Source organism: Macaca mulatta, chromosome 14, assembly GCF_049350105.2.
Source record: "Macaca mulatta isolate MMU2019108-1 chromosome 14, T2T-MMU8v2.0, whole genome shotgun sequence".
NCBI lineage: Eukaryota > Metazoa > Chordata > Mammalia > Primates > Cercopithecidae > Macaca > Macaca mulatta.
This window is the reverse complement of record NC_133419.1, coordinates 119,180,315-119,202,957: the sequence shown is the minus strand read 5'-3', so window position 1 is coordinate 119,202,957 and position 22,643 is coordinate 119,180,315. Positions and strand designations below refer to the sequence as shown.

The window sequence follows — 22,643 nt, the reverse complement described above, 5'->3', positions numbered from 1 at the left end:
AACTTGAATAGCTATTTGCTTCTGATACCAGGAGCCACTCAGACAGACCTCTAAGAGTAACTTTCTATGCTAATCCTCAGAGTGGATTCTGTATTTTTACTGGGCCCCTCACGAATTTCAGTTGTTTTTTTTTTTTTTTAAATTAACATCTTCGAATTGGTAACATACACTATTTCTTTTGGGATCCAGGGATCATACTGGTCCCTTTCTACAGCAAAACAAAAGAACTGGGTGAGTGCAAGTGGGAGACTTACCTTGCTGTCGTAATACTTTTCCCGCTTGTCAGTCTGGATGGAGCGGATGACGTTGCCGGCATACTCAATTACCATCTCACCTGCATCAATGTTTCTCTTACAGAAAAGACCCCGGCCATGGATGGGAGACCTAGGACAAAGATTGAAAAGAGGTCAGACACAAATTTTGCAAGTAAGGTTAAGTGCATGAATACATGAATAAGTTCTCCTGGTCTGTTACTTCCTCAGGAGGGACATATACTTGAGAAAATAAAAATTTGGACCCTTGATTTGTGTATATTGTTCTAACAAATGGCCAAAGATAAAAGGTATTTCCATTCTGCAACCCACTGGAAGCAGCAATGTTTTAATGCTTATTATGTTAAAGTCCTTGTTCAACACAAGCAGGTGCAGGATCCCAGGATACAAGGGTCAATAAACAGTATCCGTAAAATCCTCACTTACTGAGGAAGGTCACTTCAGCATTTGGTCTACTTTGATTTTGAAAAACTGCATTCGTTTTCTATAGTTCTTTCTAGAATTTTAGCCATACCTGTAGACACCAACTGCCTCCTTAGAAGTCTTTTTTAAGTGCCGGAAACGCATGGGCATTGGCAGATCCATGCTAGTTGCCCTCCTAAGAGATAAGACATACTATTAACGAATTTTCTTCAGGAAATAATGTTTTGAGTCTTGAACTGAAGGTTCCTAGAGAAAATTAGTACACTTTCTGTTCAATGCCAAACTGAATAAGTGCCTTATAAAATGAACCCCATTTTTTTTTGAGATGGGAGTTTCGCTCTGTCACCGAGACTGGAGTCCAGTGGCGCGACCTCAGCTCACTGTAACCTCTGCCTCCTGGGTTCAAGCGATTCTCTTGCCTCAGCCTGCTGAGTAGCTGGGACTACAGGCGCACGCCACCATGCCGGGCTAATTTTTGTATTTTCAGTAGAGACGGGGTTTCACTATGTTGGTCAGGCTGGTCTTGAACTCCTAACCTTGTGATCTGTCCGCCTCAGCCTTCCAAAGTGCTGGAATTACAGGCATGAGCCACCACGCCTGGCCAATGGGCCCCATTTTTAGTATATATAGTACTTTCTGACCATGACGACTATGGTGGTACAACCAAAGCTGACAGAGTATACTGTCATTAAAGAAAATATGCATCTTACAGTTCTTTGAATTTCTCCTCTGTACCTTATATTCCTCACTCCTTACCAGGCACCTACTGCTACTTCAACACAAATGGATTTCAGTCTTCTTAAATCTTATCCAGGAAATTCTGATGCAAACACATTCCTACATAGTGCCCTGACCAGCTGGAGGAGAGGGAAAGCAGTTTCTAATGACTGCACCCCACTCAAGACTTACCGAGCTGACTTCAGCTGTACCTCCTCCTCTTCTTCATCATTGGGGTTGTATTCAGGAGGCTGACGATGTTTAGAAGCCAGGAAGTTAAACATGTCAAATGCTGACTTCCTGGGGCCAAAAGATGAAAAAGTATTTACAGAAATGCTTTAATAAAGCAGTAAAGGACGATGGCATTAACACTGGAAATCTCAAAGGGTATGTGGGAAGACGACTGTGTCACGAGATAAGAAAATCGAGATCCAAAACTGCTGACAGAAAAGAAGGGAACTTGCCTGAGGTGGACTTCAGCCCGGGCTGAGCCATGAGGGTTCAAGGGGGGTTCATTGGCCTCCTCTGGCTTGTGGAAACGGAATTTGTAATTTCGACAGTGCTTGGCACCAGACAGCTGCTCAATGAGGAACACAACTGCATCATGGAGAATCCCCAGCATCCTCAAACCATTAACACCTAGAAGAATCAGAAGCACTAGGGCAGTGAGGAGTGCAGTCAACAGGAAACAGCACAGTCCTACAGAAATGCCTATGCTACAGTCGCTCTGCCAGAGGTTACTCCAGGGTGAATTATAGTACATATTACCTCGAAATTAGCATCAGATAGCCATTAAAATGATGCTGATACAGATCTATTAATATGGAAAATGTTCGTGATAGACGGTTAAGTGAAAAAAGCATGTCACCAAACTACGGACTATTTTGTATGTGCTGTATTACACAGAAATGCTATATGCTAATGCTATATAAACGTGTTATTTCATTTAATGCTCATAATGACCACACAAGGCAGGAATTACTAGCTTCATTTTCAGGTGAGCAAACAGGCTAAAGGAATTGATGTAACGCTGGGTGCGGAGGCTCATGCCTGTAATCCCAGCACTTGGGGAGTCCGAGGCGGGCAGATCACGAGGTCAGCAGATCGAGACCATCCCCATCCTGGCTAACATGGTGAAACCCCGTCTCTACTAAAAATACAAAAAATTAGCTGGGCGTACTGGTGGACGCCTGTAGTCCCAGCTACTCGGGAGGCTGAGGCAGGAGAATGGCGTGAATCCGGGAGGCGGAGCTTGCAGTGAGCTGAGATCACACCACTGCGCTCCAGCCTGGGCGACAGAGCAAGACTCCATCTCAAAAAAAAAAAAAGAAAAAAAAAAAAGAATTGATGTAACACTCCCAAGGCCACATGATTTGACAAGATATGAACTCTGGACTGCATAACTATAAATATAATCCATCTAGAAATGGATTACCTAGGTTCTATAAGCTCATATTCCCCCAGATACCTCACTAAAGTTTAATTTTCTTTCTTTTTTTTTTTTTGAGACAGACTCTAACTCTGTCACCCAGGCTGGAGTGCAGTGGTCCGATCTTGGCTCAGTACAACCTCCAACTCCTGAGTTCAAGCAATTCTCCTGCCTCAGACTCCCAAGTAGCTTTGACTACAGGGGCATGCCACCTTGCCCAGCTAATTTTTTTGTATTTTTAGTAGAGACAGGGTTTCACCATATTGGTTGGCCAGGCTGGTCTTAAACTCCTGACCTCAGGTGATCCACCTGCCTCGGCTTCCCAAAGTGCTGGGATTACAGGTGTAAGCCACAGCACCCAGCCAGCCTCACTAAAGTTTAAAAGCAATGTTAATACACCCCTAACACAGAACTCTCTTGTGTTGTTATGATGAATGTGTGGAGTAATACACTCAGTAGCTGCTTTGTTCTACTCACTGTCTCATGCTGTTAATGAGCATTTTAAATTTATTTTTATTTTATTTTATTATTATTTTTTTTTTGAGACGGAGTCGCGCTCTGCCGCCCAGGCTGGAGTGCAGTGGCCGGATCTCAGCTCACTGCAGGCTCCGCCTCCCGGGTTCACGCAATTCTCCTGCCTCAGCCTCCCCAGTAGCTGGGACTACAGGCGCCCGCCACCTCGCCCGGCTAGTTTTTTGTATTTTTTAGTAGAGACGGGGTTTCACCGTGTCAGCCAGGATGGTCTCGATCTCCTGACCTCGTGATCCGCCCGCCTCGGCCTCCCAAAGTGCTGGGATTACAGGCTTGAGCCACCGCGCCCGGCCTATTTTTATTTTATGAAAACAACATTTATATAAGTTTGCTGGCATCAATGGTGAAAGGCTTTCATTTTAAAATTATTTGGCTTTTTCCATTAAAGGGAGAGGGCACAGTTACAACTGCCACCCTTCTTTTTGACACTAGCAAATAGCTAATGTTCTTTATATTTTTATTAAGTAAACAATATTATTTCATTTATAAATATTGCTTTTGGTATTATTAATAGATATAGAAACAGTAATGCTGTCTGTTGTGGATCAGGTATCCATTTCATAAGTGTAACTGTATTAGGACTGCAACTGCACATATGCAATTCCAGCAGACATACGGTTTGTGTTATGAAGCATATTTAGAGATGTAACCTTGGTATAATGTCCTGGCGCAGAGGAAACAGGAGATGAAAAAGCAGATGATCATGCCACTGCACTCCAGCTTGGGCAACAGAGTGAGACCTCATCTCAAAAACAAACAAAAAGAATGTTGTCTCTAGATAAGCAATATTCTTTTTCTAAGAGACAGGTTTCACTTTGTTGCCCAGGTTGGAGTGCAGTGGCATGATTGTAGGTCACTGTAACTTTGAATTTCTGAGCTCAAGCCGCTCCCACCTCAGCCTCCTGGGTAGCTGAGACTACAGGCATATGCCACTGTGTTTGGCTAATTTTTAAATTTCTTGTGGAGACAGGGTCCTACTGTGTTGCCCAGACTGATCTTGAACTCCTGGCCTCAAGTGATCCTCCTGCCTTGGCCTCCCAACTTGCTAGATTACAGGTATGAGCCACTGCACTAGCCCCAGATAAGTGACATTCTTATGATCACAACTGTTGGTCCCCTAAGACTTTGGCTTAAGTATATAACACAACTCTACAAGATAAGAACTTCAGCCATATAAGGCAATGGCAAACTCTTTTTTCTTTTTTTTCTTGAGATGGAGTCTCGCTCTGTGGCCCAGGCTGGAGTGCAGTGGCACGATCTTGGCTCACTGCAAGCTCCACCTCCTGGGTTCACGCCATTCTCCTGCCTCAGCCTCCTGGGTAGCTGGGACTATAGGTGCCCGCCACCACGCTCAGCTAATTTTTTTGTATTTTTTAGTAGAGATGGGGTTTCACCATGTTAGCCAGGATGGTCTCGACCTACTGACCTCGTGATCTGCCCGCCTCGGCCTCCCAAAGTGCTGGGATTACAGGCATGATCCACCGCACCTGGCGGGCAAACTCTTTTTTCTACAGACCACTAATTTTCCTTAATAATTTTTTCCTGGAAGTTCTAGATTGCTGTGAATTCTTTTTTTTTTTTTTTTTTTTTTTTTAAGGCGGTGTCTCGCTATGTCGCCCAGGGTGGAGTGCAGTGGCCGGATCTCAGCTCACTGCAAGCTCCGCCTCCCGGGTTTTTACGCCATTCTCCTGCCTCAGCCTCCCGAGTAGCCGGGACTACAGGCGCCCACCACCTCGCCCGGCTAGTTTTTTGTATTTTTTAGTAGAGACGGGGTTTCACCGTGTTAGCCAGGATGGTCTCGAACTCCTGACCTCGTGATCCGCCCGTCTTGGCCTCCCAAAGTGCTGGGATTACAGGCTTGAGCCACCGCGCCCGGCCGTGAATTCTTAGGTTAAACAAAAAGACATTGAAAAACATACTACCTACTCAAGTATATTTTCACATAAAGTTCCTTTTAATATGTACGCTGAATGTTCAACTCTCATTCACCAGAGGGATTACAATGAGATTAATATTGTGTGGATAATGAGAAAACAAAGATGCATTATGTGTGGGCCCCTGTCTATTTTTAAGGAGCTCACAGCAGAGGAGGGCAGAGATGTATACAAACCATACAATGTGCAGTGTCCAAATTAAGGTATAATATACAGTACTATGGAAACTCTTAAGAAGGAACAATCTGTTTTGCTTGTGGGAGACTCATTTATTCATTCAATAAATATTTACTGTATGCCTAAAATATCCCAGGCACTCTTTCCATCTTCCCACTGTGCCAGACAGGACCTTGGGAACATAGAGGTGAGCAAGACAGGCAAGGTACCTGTATTCATAGAGCTTTTACTTCATGGAAGAGACAGACAATAAACACATCAAAGATATTCCCACTTCAGGACTTTTTCATCTGCTGTTTCCTCTGTGTCAGGACTTTAGAAAACACAGTTAATTTAATTCAATTTTTTTTAAGAGATGGGTTGCACTATGTTGCCCAGCTAGTGCGTGGCTATTCACAGGTATGATCTTGGCACATTATAAGCTCAAACTCTCCTTCCTCAGCCTCCTAGCTTGCCTTTAGGACTTCCGCTTTATGTATTTGCAATGATTGGCTTCTTCTCATCATCACACAGGTCTAAGCTCAAATGTCACCTCATCAAGAGATTCCAGATTTCCTGCCACCAACTACCCACCTCTGTGTCACTCTCTATTTCATTTCCCCATGGTATCTTCTTCGTGGTACTTACATATACATATACACCACTAGAATATAAGGTCATGAGGGTAAGGACAAGGTGGCAGCACTGGAAATGGAGAATAATGGACAGGTTTTGGATTGGGGAACACAAGGGTCATTGTGGTTAACCTCCAAGTTAAACCTTCTACCCCAGATGATTAGTCTAAGACAATCCTGGGAATCCTAGTCCCTTTGCCAGAGACTGGCTTAGAAATGAACATGGGGCTGGGTGCAGCGGCTTACGCCTGTAATCTCAGCACTTTGGAAGGCCGAGGTGGGTGGATTACCTGAGGTCAGGAGTTCGAGACCATCCTGGCCAACATGGTGAAACCCCGTCTCTACTAAAATGCAAAAATTAGCCGGGTGTGCTGGCGTGCACCTGTAGTCCCAGCTACTCGGGAGGCTGAGGCAGGAGAATCGCTTGAACCCGGGAGGCGGAGGTTGTAGTGAGCCAAGATTGTGCCACGATACTCCAGCCTGGGCAACAGAGCAAGACTCTGTCTCAAAAAAAAAAAAAAAAAAAAAGAAATGGACATGGCACCAAATTCTGGTCTGTGTTCCATTTGTTCCTAAGAAAGAGCCTCTCCTGTTCCTCTGAACACTGCAATGGCTGAATGTTACTGTGGGAACTGCTGCAGCCATTTGCTATCAGGTTGAAGATGAAGTTTTACTATAGATCGTAAAGTGGAAAGAAGAATCTAGGTATTTGATGACATTGCAAGCTCCTGTACTAATCGATCTGACGTCTGTCCTACCTCTGGACTTTCTGTTATATAAGATGATAAATTATTTCACTCTTTAAATCAGTTAAGAGTTGGGATTTCCGTAGGCACAGGAAGAATGATCAAAAAAGGTTAAAGAAAAGAGCTGACCTTGAGCAAAGTCTTAAAGGATTAATAGGAGTTTGTTGTGTAAACCAGGGAATTTGGAGAGAAGAGAGTAGATGGAGGAAGTAGGTCCTGGTGGAGGGAACTGCATGAACCATGTTATGCTGATGTGAAAGCACATGTAGGGTATAAAGAATTGCTTGGGGACACATGTTACAAATTCAGCTTTCTCAGCTCCAAGCCCAGAGATTCTGATTCACACCTACAAACTACACTTTAAGACACATGGATGGGCCGGGTGCAGTGGCTCACGCCTGTGATCCCAGCACTTTGGGAGGCCAAGGTGGGCAGATCACGTAAGGTCAGGAGTTCGAGACCAGCCTGACCAACACGGAGAAACCTGTCTCTACTAAAAATACAAAATTAGCCAGGCGTGGTGGCACATGCCTGTAATCCCAGCTACTCAGGAGGCTAAGGCAGGAGAATCACTTGAACTTGGGAGGTGGAGGTTGCAATGAACTGAGATCACGCCATTGCATTCCAGCCTGGGCAACAAAAGGGAAACTCCGTCTCAAAAAATATAATAATACAAAAATTAGCTGGGTGTGGTGGCATGTGCCTGTAGTCCCAGCTACTCAGGAGGCTGAAGCAGGAGAATCACATGAACCTGGGAGATGGAGGTTGCAGTGAGCTGAGGTCGCGCCACTGCACTCCAGCCTGGGTAACAGAGTAAGACTCCATCTTCGGGGGAAAAAGAAAAATGGATGGATCTGGAACAGTAAATAGTGTAGTGTGGCTGCAGAAAAGAATGTGGAGCAGTGAGGGAAGCAGGGAAAGCTGAGACTGAACAGATGAATCTGGTTGAAGAGGACCTCGCCATGTAAGGATCCATAGACTGGAAACCTCAAAGAGCAGGGCTGGGTCGCTACTCAGCGACTGTATCCTGTGTGAACATGGTACCAGGCATTTTACGAGTGGTCAGTAAATATTTACTAATAACAAATACGTAAGGGTTGAAGATTGTACTCTGTAACTAGTAGGCAATAGTAAGATTTTGAGGCACCTCTGGAGACTCGGAGGGTACAAGGAGGCGAGATAGGAGACTCAGTTATAGGGCTTTTTAACATTGCAGGTGAGAGAATAACAAGGGCTATGTCAGAGAAAAAGAAAGGGATGTGACTCGTATTTTTGGGGTAGAATTGTAAAAATTATGAGCAGGATTATCTTTTTTTTTTTTTTTTGAGACAGGGTCTTGTTCTGTCACCCAGGCTGGAGAACAGTGACATAATCTTGGCTCACTGTAGGCTTGACCTCCCAGGCTCAATGAGATCCTCCCACATCAGCCTCCCAAGTAGCTGGAACCACAGGCATGTGCCATCATGCCTGCCTAATTTAAAAACTGATTTTTTTTTTTTTTGAGACGGAGTCTTGCTCTGTCGCCCAGGCTGGAGTGCAGTGGCACAATCTCGGCTCACTGCAAGCTCCGCCTCCTGGGTTCACACCATTCTCCTGCCCCAGCCTCCCCAGTAGCTGGGACTACAGGTGCCCGCCACCACACCCGGCTAATTTTTTTGTATTTTTAGTAGAGATGGGGTTTCACCATGTTAGCCAGGATGGTCTCGATATCCTGACCTCGTGATTCGCCCGCCTCGGCCTCCCAGAGTGCTGGGATTACAGGCGTGAGCCACCGCGCCCAGCTATATTTTTATTTTTTGTAGAGATGTAGTCTCTCTATGTTGCCCAGGCTGGTATTGAACTCCTGGCCTCAAACAATCCTCCTGCATGGGCCACCCAAAGTGTTGGGATTACAGGTGTGAGCCACAGCATCCAGCTGATTAAAATCTTTAGTGTTTGCTCAAAACAAGTGTATTAATAAGTTTGTATGCTACCTAATTTAATATGAAGTCTAATACCAATGGTAAATGATTTCAACTTTAAGAAAAGATAACATTTCACACTACCATGTCTTAAAAACAAAAACAAAAACAGGTAAGTGTTGGCAAAGGTGGAGAAATGGGAACACCTGTACATTGCAGGTGGGAATGTAAAATGGTGTAGCCACTTTGGAAGAAAAACAACAACCTGGCAGTACTTCAAAAAGTTACAGAGTTACCCTATGACCCAGCAATTCCACTCTGAGGTATGTACCGAAGAAAAATAAAAACATGTCTACACAATAACTTGAACATGAATATTTGTGGCAACATTATTTGCAGCAGAAAGTAGAAAACACCCAAATGTCCATTGACTAATAAATGGATAAGCAACATATGGTATATCTACACAATGGAATCTTTGGCAATAAAAAGGAATGAAGTACTGATGTGGAAGGCAAGATGTAACAGAAGGGAAGAACCTGGAAAGTATTGTGTTGAGTGAAAGAAGACAGTCACAAAAGGCTACATATTGTCTGATTTCATTTATATGAAATGTCCAGAATAATCAAATCCATAGATACAGAAAGTAGATTTGTGGTTGCCAGGGGCTGAGGAATGACTCCTAATGAATAGGGGGTTTCTTTTAGGGATGATGAGAATGTTCTGGAATTATACAGTAGTGGTGGTCGTACAACTCTGAATATATTAAAAACCACTGAATTGTATGCTTTAGATGGGTGAACTGTATGGCATATGAATTAAATCTCAATAAAGCTGTGAAAAAAAATTCTTTTAACTGATTTTTTTTTCCCACAAAATCAACTCTGCCTTAGGCAAACAATTTAGCAGAATATTCTGAGACAGGAGTGGAATAACACCTCCAGTCATTACCTGCAAAAGAGAGCTGCTTTAGGCGGGCATTTGATCGAGCTTCCTGAACTTTATCTGTCAGTGACTTCCAGGCATCTGAAAGAAAATAAAGAAAACTGTAAGCCAGAAAATATGCACATAAACCCTTCTGAATACCAATGATGTGCACAAGCACTGTGCTTAGAATCCCTAGAGTGTGAACACTTGACCTCCTAGAACAGTGTTTTGTTATTTTGCTTAGAGTTTAAATCAGTTCATTACATGTGAAAGGAGTTGGAAAGGTGCACTCCTCAGCAGGGCTTCTTTCTGTTGGAGGACACAGAAGCACTAAGGAAAGTCAGACCTTCCAAAATCACATCTGAATCCCCAACGCATTCACAACCCTTGATGGAAGTATGGGTCTCACATCTGAATGTTTGGTACTATTATGTTCCCTGTACCCCTAATCAAAACAGCACTAGTAATGATTTAGGTCAGGCTCGGTGGCTCACACCTGTAATCCCAGTACTTTGGGAGGCCGAGGTGGGCGGATCACGAGGTCAGGAGATGGAGACCATCTTGGCTAACACGGGGAAACCCATCTCTACTAAAAATACAGAGAGGCCGGGCGCGGTGGCTCAAGCCTGTAATCCCAGCACTTCGGGAGGCCGAGACGGGTGGATCACGAGGTCAGGAGATCGAGACCATCCTGGCTAACACGGTGAAACCCCATCTCTACTAAAAAATACAAAAAACTAGCCGGGCGAGGTGGCGGGCGCCTGTAGTCCCAGCTACTCGGGAGGCTGAGGCAGGAGAATGGCGTGAACCTGGGAGGCGGAGCTTGCAGTGAGCTGAGATGCGGCCACTGCACTCCAGTCTGGGCGAGAGCGAGACTCCGTCTCAAAAAAAAAAACAAAAAAAAAATACAAAGAGAAATTAGCCATGCGTGGTGGTGGGCGCCTGTAGTCCCAGCTGCTCCAGAGGCTGAGGTAGGAGAATGGCGTGAACCCAGGAGGCAGAGCTTGCAGTGAGCCAGATCGACCCACTGCACTCCAGCCTGGGTGACAGAGCGAGACTCCATCTCAAAAAAAAAGAGATTTAACCAGGACTGTAGGAAGATCATAACCTCTCTGTTCCTTAAAGTTAAGAGCAGAACTTGAAAATCCTTACAGTTCCTTCCAGCTCTAACCCAAGATTCTGTGATCTCTTCCAATTTTCTAGGCATTTCCACATGGATTTCTTACATCACTCCACATCAATGTCTTCTGTGGAATTTCCATACTCCTTATCTCCTTTGTTCTCCATGCATTATCTTTTGTTTTAGTCACCCAGGCCTGAATCTTTAGGGTCATCTTTGACTCTCCCCTCTCCATATTCAACCAAGTGTGTTCATTCTTCTTTCCTTTCTTTTCCCACCAAATGTGGGTTTTATTACCAGACATCTCTACTCTAGCAATACTCTCATTAGTGAACTCTCATCTTTGAGCATCTCCAGTTCAATCTGTCTTATATAGAGAGCTTATCACATTATGTTTCCTGAAATTCTGCTTCTATTCACTCCCTCAAGTTTTCAAAGGCCTCATGGTTTGGCACTGAAGGCCCTCTAAAACTTGTCCCAATCCACCTTCCCAATTTTCTTTCTGATTTGTTTTATACGACCACCAGAGCAGGCGCCAGAGAAAAGGCAAGTAGGTAAAGTAAAAAAGAACTTTATTAGCTAGCCAATGTGAAAGAAGATAGGGCGAAGTTCACCGGTCTCCGGCGTTTTCGGGTGAAGTTCCTGGGTCCACATATGAGACGGGGCCGAGGAAGTTCGCGCCGCGTGGCTGCCCGGAGCGGCTTTTCTATCTCGGGCCTGGGAGTGGGAGGGCAGTAGGCCGGCCATGGGCGGGTTGGGGGCCGTGCGGTAGGCGCGGCCAGGTAGGTTTCGGTTTCCCCAGTCAGACGTCAGGTTGCGCCTGCGCAATTGACCTGTGGGTTTCCCGGGCGCGGGAAAGTCGGTGATGAAGAACCCGGAAATACGCCATCTTAGTCCCTTTTGTTCGTTTTCCTCCTCCCTCCGTCCAGACACTTTCACTACCACCTGACATGGATTTCAACGCCATCTCACCTGACACTACTCTAAACCCACCAAATGCAATCATGCCTTTCTAACTTTGCTTACCTTCCTTCTTCTTCCTAGAGAGCCCTGCATTCTTCTTTTTTTTTTTTTTTTTTTTTTTTTTTGAGACAGAGTCTCGCTCTGCCGCCCAGGCTGGAGTGCAGTGGCGTGATCTTGGCTCACTGCAAGCTCCGCCTCCCGGGTTCACGCCATTCTCCTGCCTCAGCCTCCCGAGTAGCTGGGACTACAGGCGCCCGCCACCTCGCCCGGCTAGTTTTTTTGTATTTTTTAGTAGAGACGGGGTTTCACTGTGTCAGCCAGGATGGTCTCAATCTCCTGACCTCGTGATCCGCCCGTCTCGGCCTCCCAAAGTGCTGGGATTACAGGCTTGAGCCACCGCGCCCGGCCGAGCCCTGCATTCTTCTTTGCCTAACCAAAATTCCATTTTCTCCTTTAACAGAATCTTCTATTAATCTTCATGGGTTTTTGATAACACTAACTCACCCATGGTGACCTTTCTCTCCTTGAACTCTTCTAGTACTTACAGCCTAGAGAACATTTACTAGTCCTTCAAAGGCGGATGAATACCTACATGCTTGCAAAACAAAGATGGATAAGAAAATAAAATTCCAGCCCTTATGAAGAGTTCGCTGTTGAGTGAGTGATAAAAGTAAACAAACATGTACAAAACAAATTTTAAGCTATGAGAGAAGAACATGTAAGATTCAAAAGGAGGGAGAGGGAGGGCTTAGCTACCTCAGAAGGTCAGGAAAGACCGTCTGAGCTAGATCTTGAAGGGTGAGCTAGAGCTCACCAGGTGACTGAGGGCAGGGAGAGAACTCCAGGCAGAGGAGAAAGCATGTGTGAAGGCACACAAGGGAGAGAGAAGGGCACAGAAGGCGCATGAGGGAATGGCAAAAGACAAGGCTGGTGGGGGGAAGCAGGGTTCTCATGGGCTCCGCTAAGGTGTGTGCAATGTTGAAAACATAATCTGTATCATTAATTTTTCATGTAAAATATGGCCATTTCTCCAACAAGACAAACTTCTCAAGGACAAGGAAAATGTATGATGCCTCCAGGTATCCCCCATACTTCCTAGCATAAAACAACCACCTAAATGGTGCTAATACTCAGAAAATGAAGCTCTAGCTGAAACAGGGCTTCTGCTGATGAGTCAATCTGATTTAATCCACTCACCTTCAATACTTTCTGCACAGATCTGAAAGCCATCATCACTGGAAATTTCAAAAACAAGTCCTTTCTTGGGTTTTTTCTCAGTAATGCTTTCCTTCCGCTTTTGTTCTTGCTGAAGCCAAAGCATCAGTGGAGAGCTGAAATTACTTTCTTCTTCTTCCACTGTTTTAGGTTCTAATAGGGAGAAAATAGATAGGGGCCAAAGTGGTTGCAGCAACAAATGCTCACTGAGCACTGACTACCTGTAGAGTATTTTACATAAATGATCTCTAAGCCTAACCACATTCCACAGCTGGTTTATTATTCCCATTTACATGTAACAAATCCAAGACTCGAAGAGCTTGCCTAGGTCATTGCTAGAAAGTAGTGACTAAAACCAGAATTTTTTTCACATGAAGTTGTCTCTGTGGTAGAATTTCTGGTACGACAATCTGATAGTTTTTCAATAAGCAACTGTCCTCAAAGAGTTATAGCCAGAACTCTCTAATCTTAAAGTGACCATTTGTTTCCTCATCAAATTCATTAGAACTGATGGAAAATGCTATGGCGATGTATCTGGTATTGTAACCAAAATCTGACTATCTAATAAAAATGGTTCTTAGTTTTCTTTAGTGACAACTAAAAAGTGAAGTCAGGTTATTACTAGCTATTTAAACCTCAGTGCTGGTAAAACCAGTATAGCAGAAGAGTATGGGTATTGTCTTGAGTCCTTAGCTGACAGATGATCATAGAATATGTACTGGAAGAACACTGCACCAAGAGACAGGTGTGCCAAGTTTCAGTCTCCAATGTGGGCCAAATCACTTAACTTCTTTGGAGCTTAGATTTTTTTTTTTTAAACATAGAAAATAAGTAGGTAAAGTGGGTCATTTTCATGGTCCTTTTAACGTTGATATTCTCGGATTCTAACCTGTTACCCACCCACATACCTGTACTTTCTTGCTCATTTGCTGGATTTTGGGTCACCTGAACTTCCGGAAGAACAGCCACTTGCCTAAATAAAAACCAAATGTAAGATATAATATCAGTTAGTTCTTCAATTCGAAGAAAAACATCCATAATTTTCTATACAGCTCTGGTATACAAAATAACTGTTAGAAAATGAACCACAGGGGGCTTTCTGTAGAACTTGTGGAATGAATACAACCACCACACCACTGTATGGTAAATATAAAACTCTTTTGTGAGATTCTTTACCAAATACTGACATTGTTTCTGTTTTTAAAGTTGTAAATTGTGCCCTTGAAATTCTTCTCATACTCTTAGTATTAGAAAAAATGAAAGGACACTTGTCAGAAGCAATTCTAAAGTTACTTAAATAAGTTAGCTGGTTTAACTAAAAATAAAAAATAAGCTGCATGAGCTTATAAACCACCACCAATTTTCACTTTTTTTTTTTTTTTGAGATACGGTCTCACTTTGTTGTCCAGGTTGGAGTGCAGTGGCAATCACGGCTTGCTGCATCCTCCAATTCCCAGGCTCAAGCAATCCTCCTACCTTAGCTTGGACTGTGGATGTGCACCACCATGCCTGGCTAATTTTTAATTTTTGTAGAGACAGGGTCTCCCTATGTTTCCAAGGTTGGTTTCAAACTCCTGGGCTCAAGCAGTCCTCCTGCCTTGGTCTCCCAAAGTGTTGGGATTAGAGGCATGAGCCACTGTGTCCAGGCCCAATTTTCACTTTTTTAAACTAAATAAATTCTGGAAACAATCCAAATATATGTCACTAGAGGACTCATTAAATTACCGTAGATCCACACAATAGAATTGGGGGCAGCGATTTAAAAAGTGAAGCACACCTATATATACTGGCATAGAAAGATGCACATAAGTGAAAAGCCAAATATAGAACAGTATGTGCAGTATTATTCCTTTTATGTAAAAAAGCATATACATATTCATATATATACCATGTTTATCTGTATATGCATAGAAATGTCTGCATAGATAAAAACAAATTATTAGCAATGACCACCTCTAGGGAATAGACTGGGCGGGGGTGAGGGGGACAAACAGGAAACTACTATTCATTACTTAAATAATTCCTCTGTTCTATTTTTTGTTTACTTTTTTACAAGCCTGTATTATTCCCATTTAAAAAACTTTGGCAAGAAAACAAAAATGTGAATCAGGAAGAACTATTTTTTTACCTTTTTTTTTTTTTGAGATGGAGTCTCGCTCTGTCGCCCAGGCTGGAGTGCAGTGGCCGGATCTCAGCTCACTGCAAGCTCCACCTCCTGGGTTCACGCCATTCTCCTGCCTCAGCCTCCCGACTAGCTGGGACTACAGGTGCCCACTACCATGCCCGGCTAATTATTTTTGTATTTTTAGTAAAGATGGGGTTTCATCATGTTAGCCAGGATGGTCTTGATCTGACCTCGTGATCTGCCCGCCTTGGCCTCCCAAAGTGCTACGATTACAGACGTGAGCCTGGCCTGGAAGAACTATTTTTTAAATGAGGTGGACAAAATTGAGAACTTAGTCTTTTTTTTTTTTTTTTTTTTTTGAGACAGAGTCTCTGCCCATCTCGGCCTCCCAAAGTGCTGGGATTACAGGCGTGAGCCACCATGCCCGGCCGAGAGCTTAGTCTTAAAGGACAAATTCTTCAGCTTACCCTGCAGGTTGCCCACATTCCTTCTGGGAGGACTGCTCCACATTAGCTGTGTCCTGCTGCTCAGCCTCTGCTCCTGGAGTCCTGGAACACAGGCGTTTGTATCTTTTCAAGACAAACCACCAGTAAATATGTACAGAATGTGGAGGTGAGTCAAAAGAAATGGCTCTATCAGGATCTGATAAAGTCTATAAGCCAGCAAAACTGACCTAAGGTCATAAAGGTTAGAATAATGGTTACTTTGAGGGGGCACTGACCTTATAAGAGAAGGCACCCTTGTGGGTTGCTAGAAATGTTCTGTATCTTGATCCAAGTGGTCGCTACATAGATGCACTCACCTAGGCTGGAGTGCAATGGCATGACCATGGCTCATTTAGCCTCTAACTCTTGGGCTCAAACAATCCTCCCACCTCAGCCTCCTGAATAGCTGGAGCTACAGGTGTGCAACACCACACCACACACACTCTACAAAAAAATTCTTTTTTGTAGAGACAGGGTCTTACTATTTTGCACAGGCTGATCTTGAACTCCTGAGCTCAAGCAATCCTTCTGCCTCAGCCTTCTAAAGTGCTGGGATTATAGACATGAGTCACTGTGCTTGGCTTTCAATGATAAAGTTTTAAAAAAAGGACTCTATGTGGATTTACCAGAGGGAGCTTTGCCCTCAAGATAAGAATAATCATTCTGTAGTATAAGCCTCAGTAAAAAAGAAACAGGAACAAACAGCAACACTGTTTGAAATCAGAGCAAAAAGTAATTAGATGTGGTTCTATCCAAGAGACAAACCGCCCATGGATGGAACTACATTTTGCTATATAAATCACCACTCAGAGAGAAAAAAATTCAAAACCCAGAAAACTCCCAAGTAACGCAACTTGAACAGAAGAGTGTCTCTCCCAGAAGAGTACCACATCAACAGCCCCTAATTTACAGCATGAAATCCCACAGACCTAGCCTAGCTAGTATTTGGATCTCTCACCCTGTGCCTGAGGTCAGGGACGTTGCTTCTTGGTCTGGAATGTGTGCTTCAGAAGAACTGGTCCGCAAATGGGAAACTTTGTGCTTCTTGCCATTCCCTTTGTCTAGAGGCAGCTGAAACCGTTTGGTTTTTGGTTTGGGTTTAGTGGGACCCGGCACTGAAGGGCTTGCTGACCGCTGTCCAGAGGATGGAGAGGATGGAGAACCCCCAGGAGAGGTGGAGCTGGCTTGTACAGCTGAGGATAAAGCCTTGTTCTGCTCCAGCCCCACGCTATTAGGAGCGTCTACCGTCTGGGTAAAGTTGGATACCTGGGGCCCTGAAGCAGAATCAAGATCACGCTGGGAAGAATGAATCCCAGTTTTGCTGGCAAGGAGCTGGTTCACATGCTGAAGCTGATAGTGTTCGTCTGCTTCCCCAGAAGGTGAAGCGGCTGTTACGCCTGTAGTCTGAGTGGAGGGGAGCACACAGATGCTAGATGCTGCTGTCATTGCAGCAGTAGAGGGGGTCTGTGATGTCCCCAGTTGTGGAAACATTCCTGAACTTGGTGGTAAAGCCACAGGCTGGTCCTGAATCCCCAGGCTCTGCTGGCTAGCTTTGATTAAAAGATTGCTTATTGAGCCAATATCTGGGGTACCAAGCAACCTCGGGTTGGTTAAGGTGACGTGTCCTGGAACTGGTGCACTACTTGTAGGGGTTGTGGTAGTTTGCATGGATACAACATTCAAGACAGAGGAACTGGATGCCAAGCCAGACACAGACCCTGATGTGAGGTGGCTAGTATCCTGGCTTATTGTTGATGTGCCCGACGCTGTGGCAGCAGTTCCTCCCACACTCTGTGGTAACAGGGGTGCCGGTTCAAAATACATGATGCTAGATTTAGATCTTTTTATGATGTTGGGGACAGTTCGATGAGATGAAGTATTAAGTGACCCCAAATCTAACAGATTGGGATGATTAGGAAGCTGGGAGGGTGTGAAGTTAATCAATGTCATATTAGAAACCACATCGGAAGGGGCAATGTTTGAAGGGGTACTAGAGGGAGCAAGTTTTTTATTCTTTCGGGTCTGTAGACGAGATATGGGTCTTTTCTTGAGTCCAGAGGATGGAGTGGCTACTGTGGTACTGAGGTCTGTCCTCTGGCTGGATTCTGAAACCAAAAGTTGGGGATCTGGAGGAGGCTGAACCCCAATAAGCAGGCCTGAAGGAGGACTGCTGATGTTGGGTGGGAAACTACTTTGAGTAGCTGCAGGGAAGGAATGTAAGTGCTGGTGATGAGACATGGGTAGCAATCCTTTGCTAGCAGAAGGGAACAAAGATTGAGAAGTTGGCAAGCTTGGATTTAGTCCTGTGGTGAGGGTGAGACCACTTCCCATGGGCCCCAGTACTGAAGTATTTGTCTCCATCACACTGGGTGTAGAACTAACGGAAGAGGTCAATTGGATTTTTTGTGTCACTCCATTTGGAAGAGTTTGGAGAACATAAAGTGGCTGCATGTTCTGATTAACAACTATGAGTTTCTCAGTGGCTGGCTTCAGGTGGGGTGGAGTGGTCTGGACAGCTGCATTGGAAATCTGAGACGGGCCAGGACTATCAGTAGAATTGGGCACGTACTTCTGGTTCTGGATAGGAACAGTTGGGGAAACAGGTACCTGAAGGCCAGGGGTGCTACTGTTTCTAGTTAAATCCTGATTGTTGCCATGACCTTGCTCTACGGAACCACAAGGAGGGCTAGAGATGTGGTCTGCATCCATGTGTCCTTGGATAAAATGATCAGGAGTCATGTGGCCTTCAGGAGTTGGATCTACTCCTGGGCTCAGCAGTGCTGGGTCACCTTCAGAGGAGGCTACAGATTTTTCTGTGATGGTTACTCTCTTCTCCCCTGAGTCTGAGATTACAGCTAGTCTACTGGGATTCTGGCTGGGGACAGTGGGACTCCGGGTGGTCAAGACAGACAGATCAGATGGTAGCTCTAGAGGCAACTCAAACTGTTCCTCTGCTGAGATAGAGGAAGAGACACTACTATCCACAGGTTCTGTTGTAGGCAGCTGCTGAGAAAATACTTCAAAAAGACCCATGTCTTTTTCACGATTACTGTCAAGACCCAAACCTTCACCAAGATTCAGGAGTTCTGATGAAGATGACTCTGGGCTCTCACCCAAAGCCTGCATGGATGGAGTATTCTTTAGTACAAAGTCCATAATGTCTGAAGGCAGGATATTCCCACAGTCATCACTGTTGTTATTGTCTGAATCTGATTTCAGGAGCTCAGTATTATAGGTGTCCAGTAAATTTTTGTCTGAGGGGGTACTTGTGTGGACTCTGCGGCTTGACTCCAATGAGCTGAGCTGAGCTTCCAAGGAGTCCTGTCCCTGTGTTTTAACTCTGCTCACAGAATGGCAGTTATCCATCTTTGGCTCATTTTTGTGGCCAACAGAACTCTTGATGACATGTTCTTTCTCCCCAGCATCTTCAGGTCGATCAATCTTTAAGTTCTCTGTTCCATTTTCTTTACCGTTTCTTTTTGGAATCTGGCTGCTTTTCCTTGTTGTGGCTGTGACACTAGTATCACTCTCTGTCCCATCATCAACACCATCCAACTGTGAGATTTTCGGAAGATCACACTGTTCCTCCTCCCGAAATAAATTATGGGATGCTAGTCGTTCCTCTCCACCTGAAGAAATCACTGTTCTAGTGAAGTTGTAATAGTATAAGTCGTCTTCATCCGAAGTGCTTAAGTCATCGGCCCCATCCACCTGTCCTTCAGCCGATCTCTTGCCTCGCTTCTTCCCAGTTGAGCTGCTATAGAATGGAATGTCTTCTTCACCATAGGATCTTACTCCATAGAGTGGGGTAAGCCCAAAGAACATGTTAGAACGTGCACGGGCACTGCGACGGGGATACCTCCTTTTAAAAGAGCCATCCTCCTGAGGTTTGGGGCCATCTGGAAGCATTAGGTTTCTGTCCTGTACTGGAAGATTCTGATAGTTGTTACTTTGAGAATCCTGGCATGAGGTATTATTGGGGCTTGGTTGGGCCACTGGACCATCTGCTGGATTTTCAGAGGCTGAAATTGGTTCTGGGGGAGATGTTGACTCTATTTGCAATGGGGAAGCAGGACTACTTTCTTTCAGGGTGTTTTTGGATTGACTCTCATTTTCCATTTTTAGAGGTGTCAGTGTCACTTTGACTGTGCGTTTCCGTGGTGCCTGTAATTCCTTGGCAGATCCTTCTACTTGCATGGGTGGAGCTTTGGGGACTCCTGGCATAGAAAGGCCTTTATCACCAATCTTATCAGAAGAAACATTGTTACATGGTCTTTGGCCCATATACTCAGGCGTCAAAACCTCATCCATAAACTCTGGCTTCAAGTTTCCTTCCTCACCAGTTGTCACCTGACCAGGTTCCAAAAAAGATTTACTGGAATGCTTTTCTTTGAAAGTTTCTTTACAAGACTTTTTTCCTTTCTGTCTCCTATCTCTGGAACTAGATCCCATATGCTCATTGATAATGGATGATCTGTTGCTCATTCCAGATAGCTTCAAGGTTTTGACTTCAGTATCTTCATCTGGAGAGGGGTTTGCTGATTGGGTAGAATCTGTGTGTTGGTCTCGATCATTCCTTTGCCCTCTCAAATGGAGGTGTGGAAAGGAGAGGGCCTCTTTAGAAGAAAACGACACCGAAGAGGGTTCAGCAAAGGAGCCAATTTTACTAACATTCAGTTCCCTAGATGTTGTGTTATGAACCTGTGGGGTCAGTTTAGGAATTCCAGGGTAAGCCACATTATGTGCAGATCCCTCTGAGCTCTTGGAACTCAGCACTTTGGTCTTCTCTCCCTTTAAAGAGGAGCTCTTGGAGGCCAAGTCTGAAGCACTGGACTGCTTCATTTCTGAAGATGAAGATCCATCCAAGTGACTGTTTTTATTGCCTACAGTAACCACTGTCCTTTGCAAATTTGAAGAGGTGGAAGTGTTTTGCCCTAAACTAGTACTTGAATTCAGTGGCCCTAAGACATGATCAACTGCTTTGGCACTTGATTCAAGATCAGTAGCGGTCCCAATGGTGGAGACTGAGGAAACATTATTCCTAGAGTAAGTATTCCCAGTTCTCATTGGAGACATTATCCGGAGTTTGGACCGCTGAGGTGATAAGGAAGAGGTACTGTGACGCCTGGAGCCAATACTTCGAAGTCCAGAGGAGAGTAAAGGATCACCTACTGTGACTATTTCATGAGTGGTTGGGGTAGGACTTCCTAAACAAGAGAGAAAAAGTAATAAATGCTATTGTAGATAGAACAAATGTATAGAAGTCACTGGTTTCAATGATTTGACTATATATATATACACATATATATATATTTATAGATAACTAGAAATCTACATTTTCTATTTATTTATTATTTATTTTTTTGAGACAATGTCTCACTCTGTCACCCAGGCTGGAGTTCAGTGGTATGATCTTGACTTACTACAACCTCCACCTCCTGGGTTCCAGCGATTCTCCTGCCTCAGCCTCCCGGGTAGCTGGGATTACAAGCATGTGCCGCCACACGCGGCTAATTTTTGTATTTTTAGTAGAGACAGGGTTTCACCATGTTGGCCATGCTGGTCTTGAACTCCTGACCTCAGGTGATCCACCTGCCCTGGCCTCCCAGAATGCCAGGATTACAGGGGTGAGCCACCGCACCCAACCGGAATCTACATTTTCAATCAGTAAAAGTCACCGAGATAAAGCTGCCTGAAAGAATTACAAATTAATCTTTGGGCTGATCTTCTTAGGTCAAGTAGGTCAATAAAGTCTTTTACCTGCAGAAGGCAATGGCCGACAGCCAGGGGATCTCTGTGTCGGAGAATAACTGGGTGTTCGAATCCTGGGGACCTTTGAGATGACATGATAGTAACAGGAGCCAGAGGTTTGCGAATGAGGAGGTCGGTCTGGTGATGGAGGACTTATAATTTCAGCTGTGTTTTGATTCTCTTTTGATGAACTTTCTGTGGCAGGAAATAAAAACTCTTAACTGAAAAAGCCCAATTAAAATATCAAACTAATTAACCAATAGAAAGTCAGCTATCAGGTAAATGTAAAACTAGAAGCAAATGAGACCTCCCAAGTAAATGACTTTTCCCCCAGCTTTCAATCATAGTACTCCCTGAATCGAATTCAAGTTCCAACCCATCTTTCTTTTTTTTTTTGAGACACAGTCTCACTCTGTCACCCAGGTCGGAGTGCAGTGGCGTGATCTTGGCTGACTGCAACCTCTGCCTCCCGGGTTCAAGTCATTCTTGTGCCTCTGCCTCCCGAGTGGCTGGAATTACTGGGATTCCAGGTGCCTGCCACCATGCCTGGCTATTTTTTTTGCATTTTTAGTAGAGACGGGGTTTCACCATGTTGGCCAGGCTGTTCTTGAACTCCTGGCCTCAAGTGCTTCACTTGCCTCAGCCTCCCAAAGTGCTGGGATTACAGGCATGAACCACTGTGCCCAGCCTCAAGTCCCGTCTTGATTCAAGACTAACCTGTAAAAGATGTTGGACTATGGGCAATGGTCCTGTTTTCATCATGTTCAACAGTGCTGTTGATATCCGGCTCTACGACTGGAGGACGGCACTCCACTATCTTACACGTATATACACAGCGCTTGCGAGCATCTGTGGTGCTCCAGTATACCCTGGAACACCTGGGTAAACAGATTTGGGAAAATCATCATAAGGGAGAGGACAGAAACAGAAACTAGTATTTTTCAAAACCTCTCTTCATCCTAGGTTCCCTGGTCCTTTTAATTACAGAATTTAGCTTTATTTCATGGGTTCTTAGTACAGATTCCCCTAGTTAGGTTGTTCCAAGCTTTTTGAAGTCCTTGGTTTTTCTTAGCCTCTCAGAAAATAGCCTAAGATCTTTTTTTCTTATACCATAAGCAGGCACCAAATATAGTAAAATATCCTAAAAGCAAGAGAAAGAAAAATATTAACTACTACAAAAATTGGTTTTGGCCTTCAGGACAGAACTACCGCCTTACAATGTATACAAAGTATGGTCCGAAAATAAAACAAAGGGCAAACCTGTGGTGTTTCCTTTGGGAGAAAAGCCCCATGAGACAAGAGAAATGTAACTG

The 22,643-nt window shown here is 44.4% G+C and overlaps 1 protein-coding gene across 8 annotated transcripts in view; it reads right to left on the bottom strand.

Annotated features, from left to right (window-relative positions):
- Window positions 1–22,643, bottom strand: part of KMT2A (lysine methyltransferase 2A) — a 90,836-nt gene that overhangs the window by 2,253 nt on the left and 65,940 nt on the right. For 7 of the 8 annotated variants that reach the window (XM_077964388.1, XM_077964389.1, XM_077964393.1 and 4 more), the window contains 11 exons: window positions 22,048–22,208; window positions 21,340–21,525; window positions 16,538–20,786; window positions 15,562–15,642; window positions 13,878–13,942; window positions 12,952–13,122; window positions 9,696–9,770; window positions 1,873–2,051; window positions 1,605–1,708; window positions 787–870; window positions 255–384 (listed from right to left, as the gene is read on the bottom strand). In XM_077964388.1, coding sequence (XP_077820514.1) covers window positions 255–384; window positions 787–870; window positions 1,605–1,708; window positions 1,873–2,051; window positions 9,696–9,770; window positions 12,952–13,122; window positions 13,878–13,942; window positions 15,562–15,642; window positions 16,538–20,786; window positions 21,340–21,525; window positions 22,048–22,208 — 5,485 coding nt within the window. Of the gene's footprint in view, window positions 1–254; window positions 385–786; window positions 871–1,604; window positions 1,709–1,872; window positions 2,052–9,695; window positions 9,771–11,056; window positions 11,625–12,951; window positions 13,123–13,877; window positions 13,943–15,561; window positions 15,643–16,537; window positions 20,787–21,339; window positions 21,526–22,047; window positions 22,209–22,643 lie in introns of those variants that run through there. The other variant, XM_077964392.1, reaches the window with a different exon arrangement.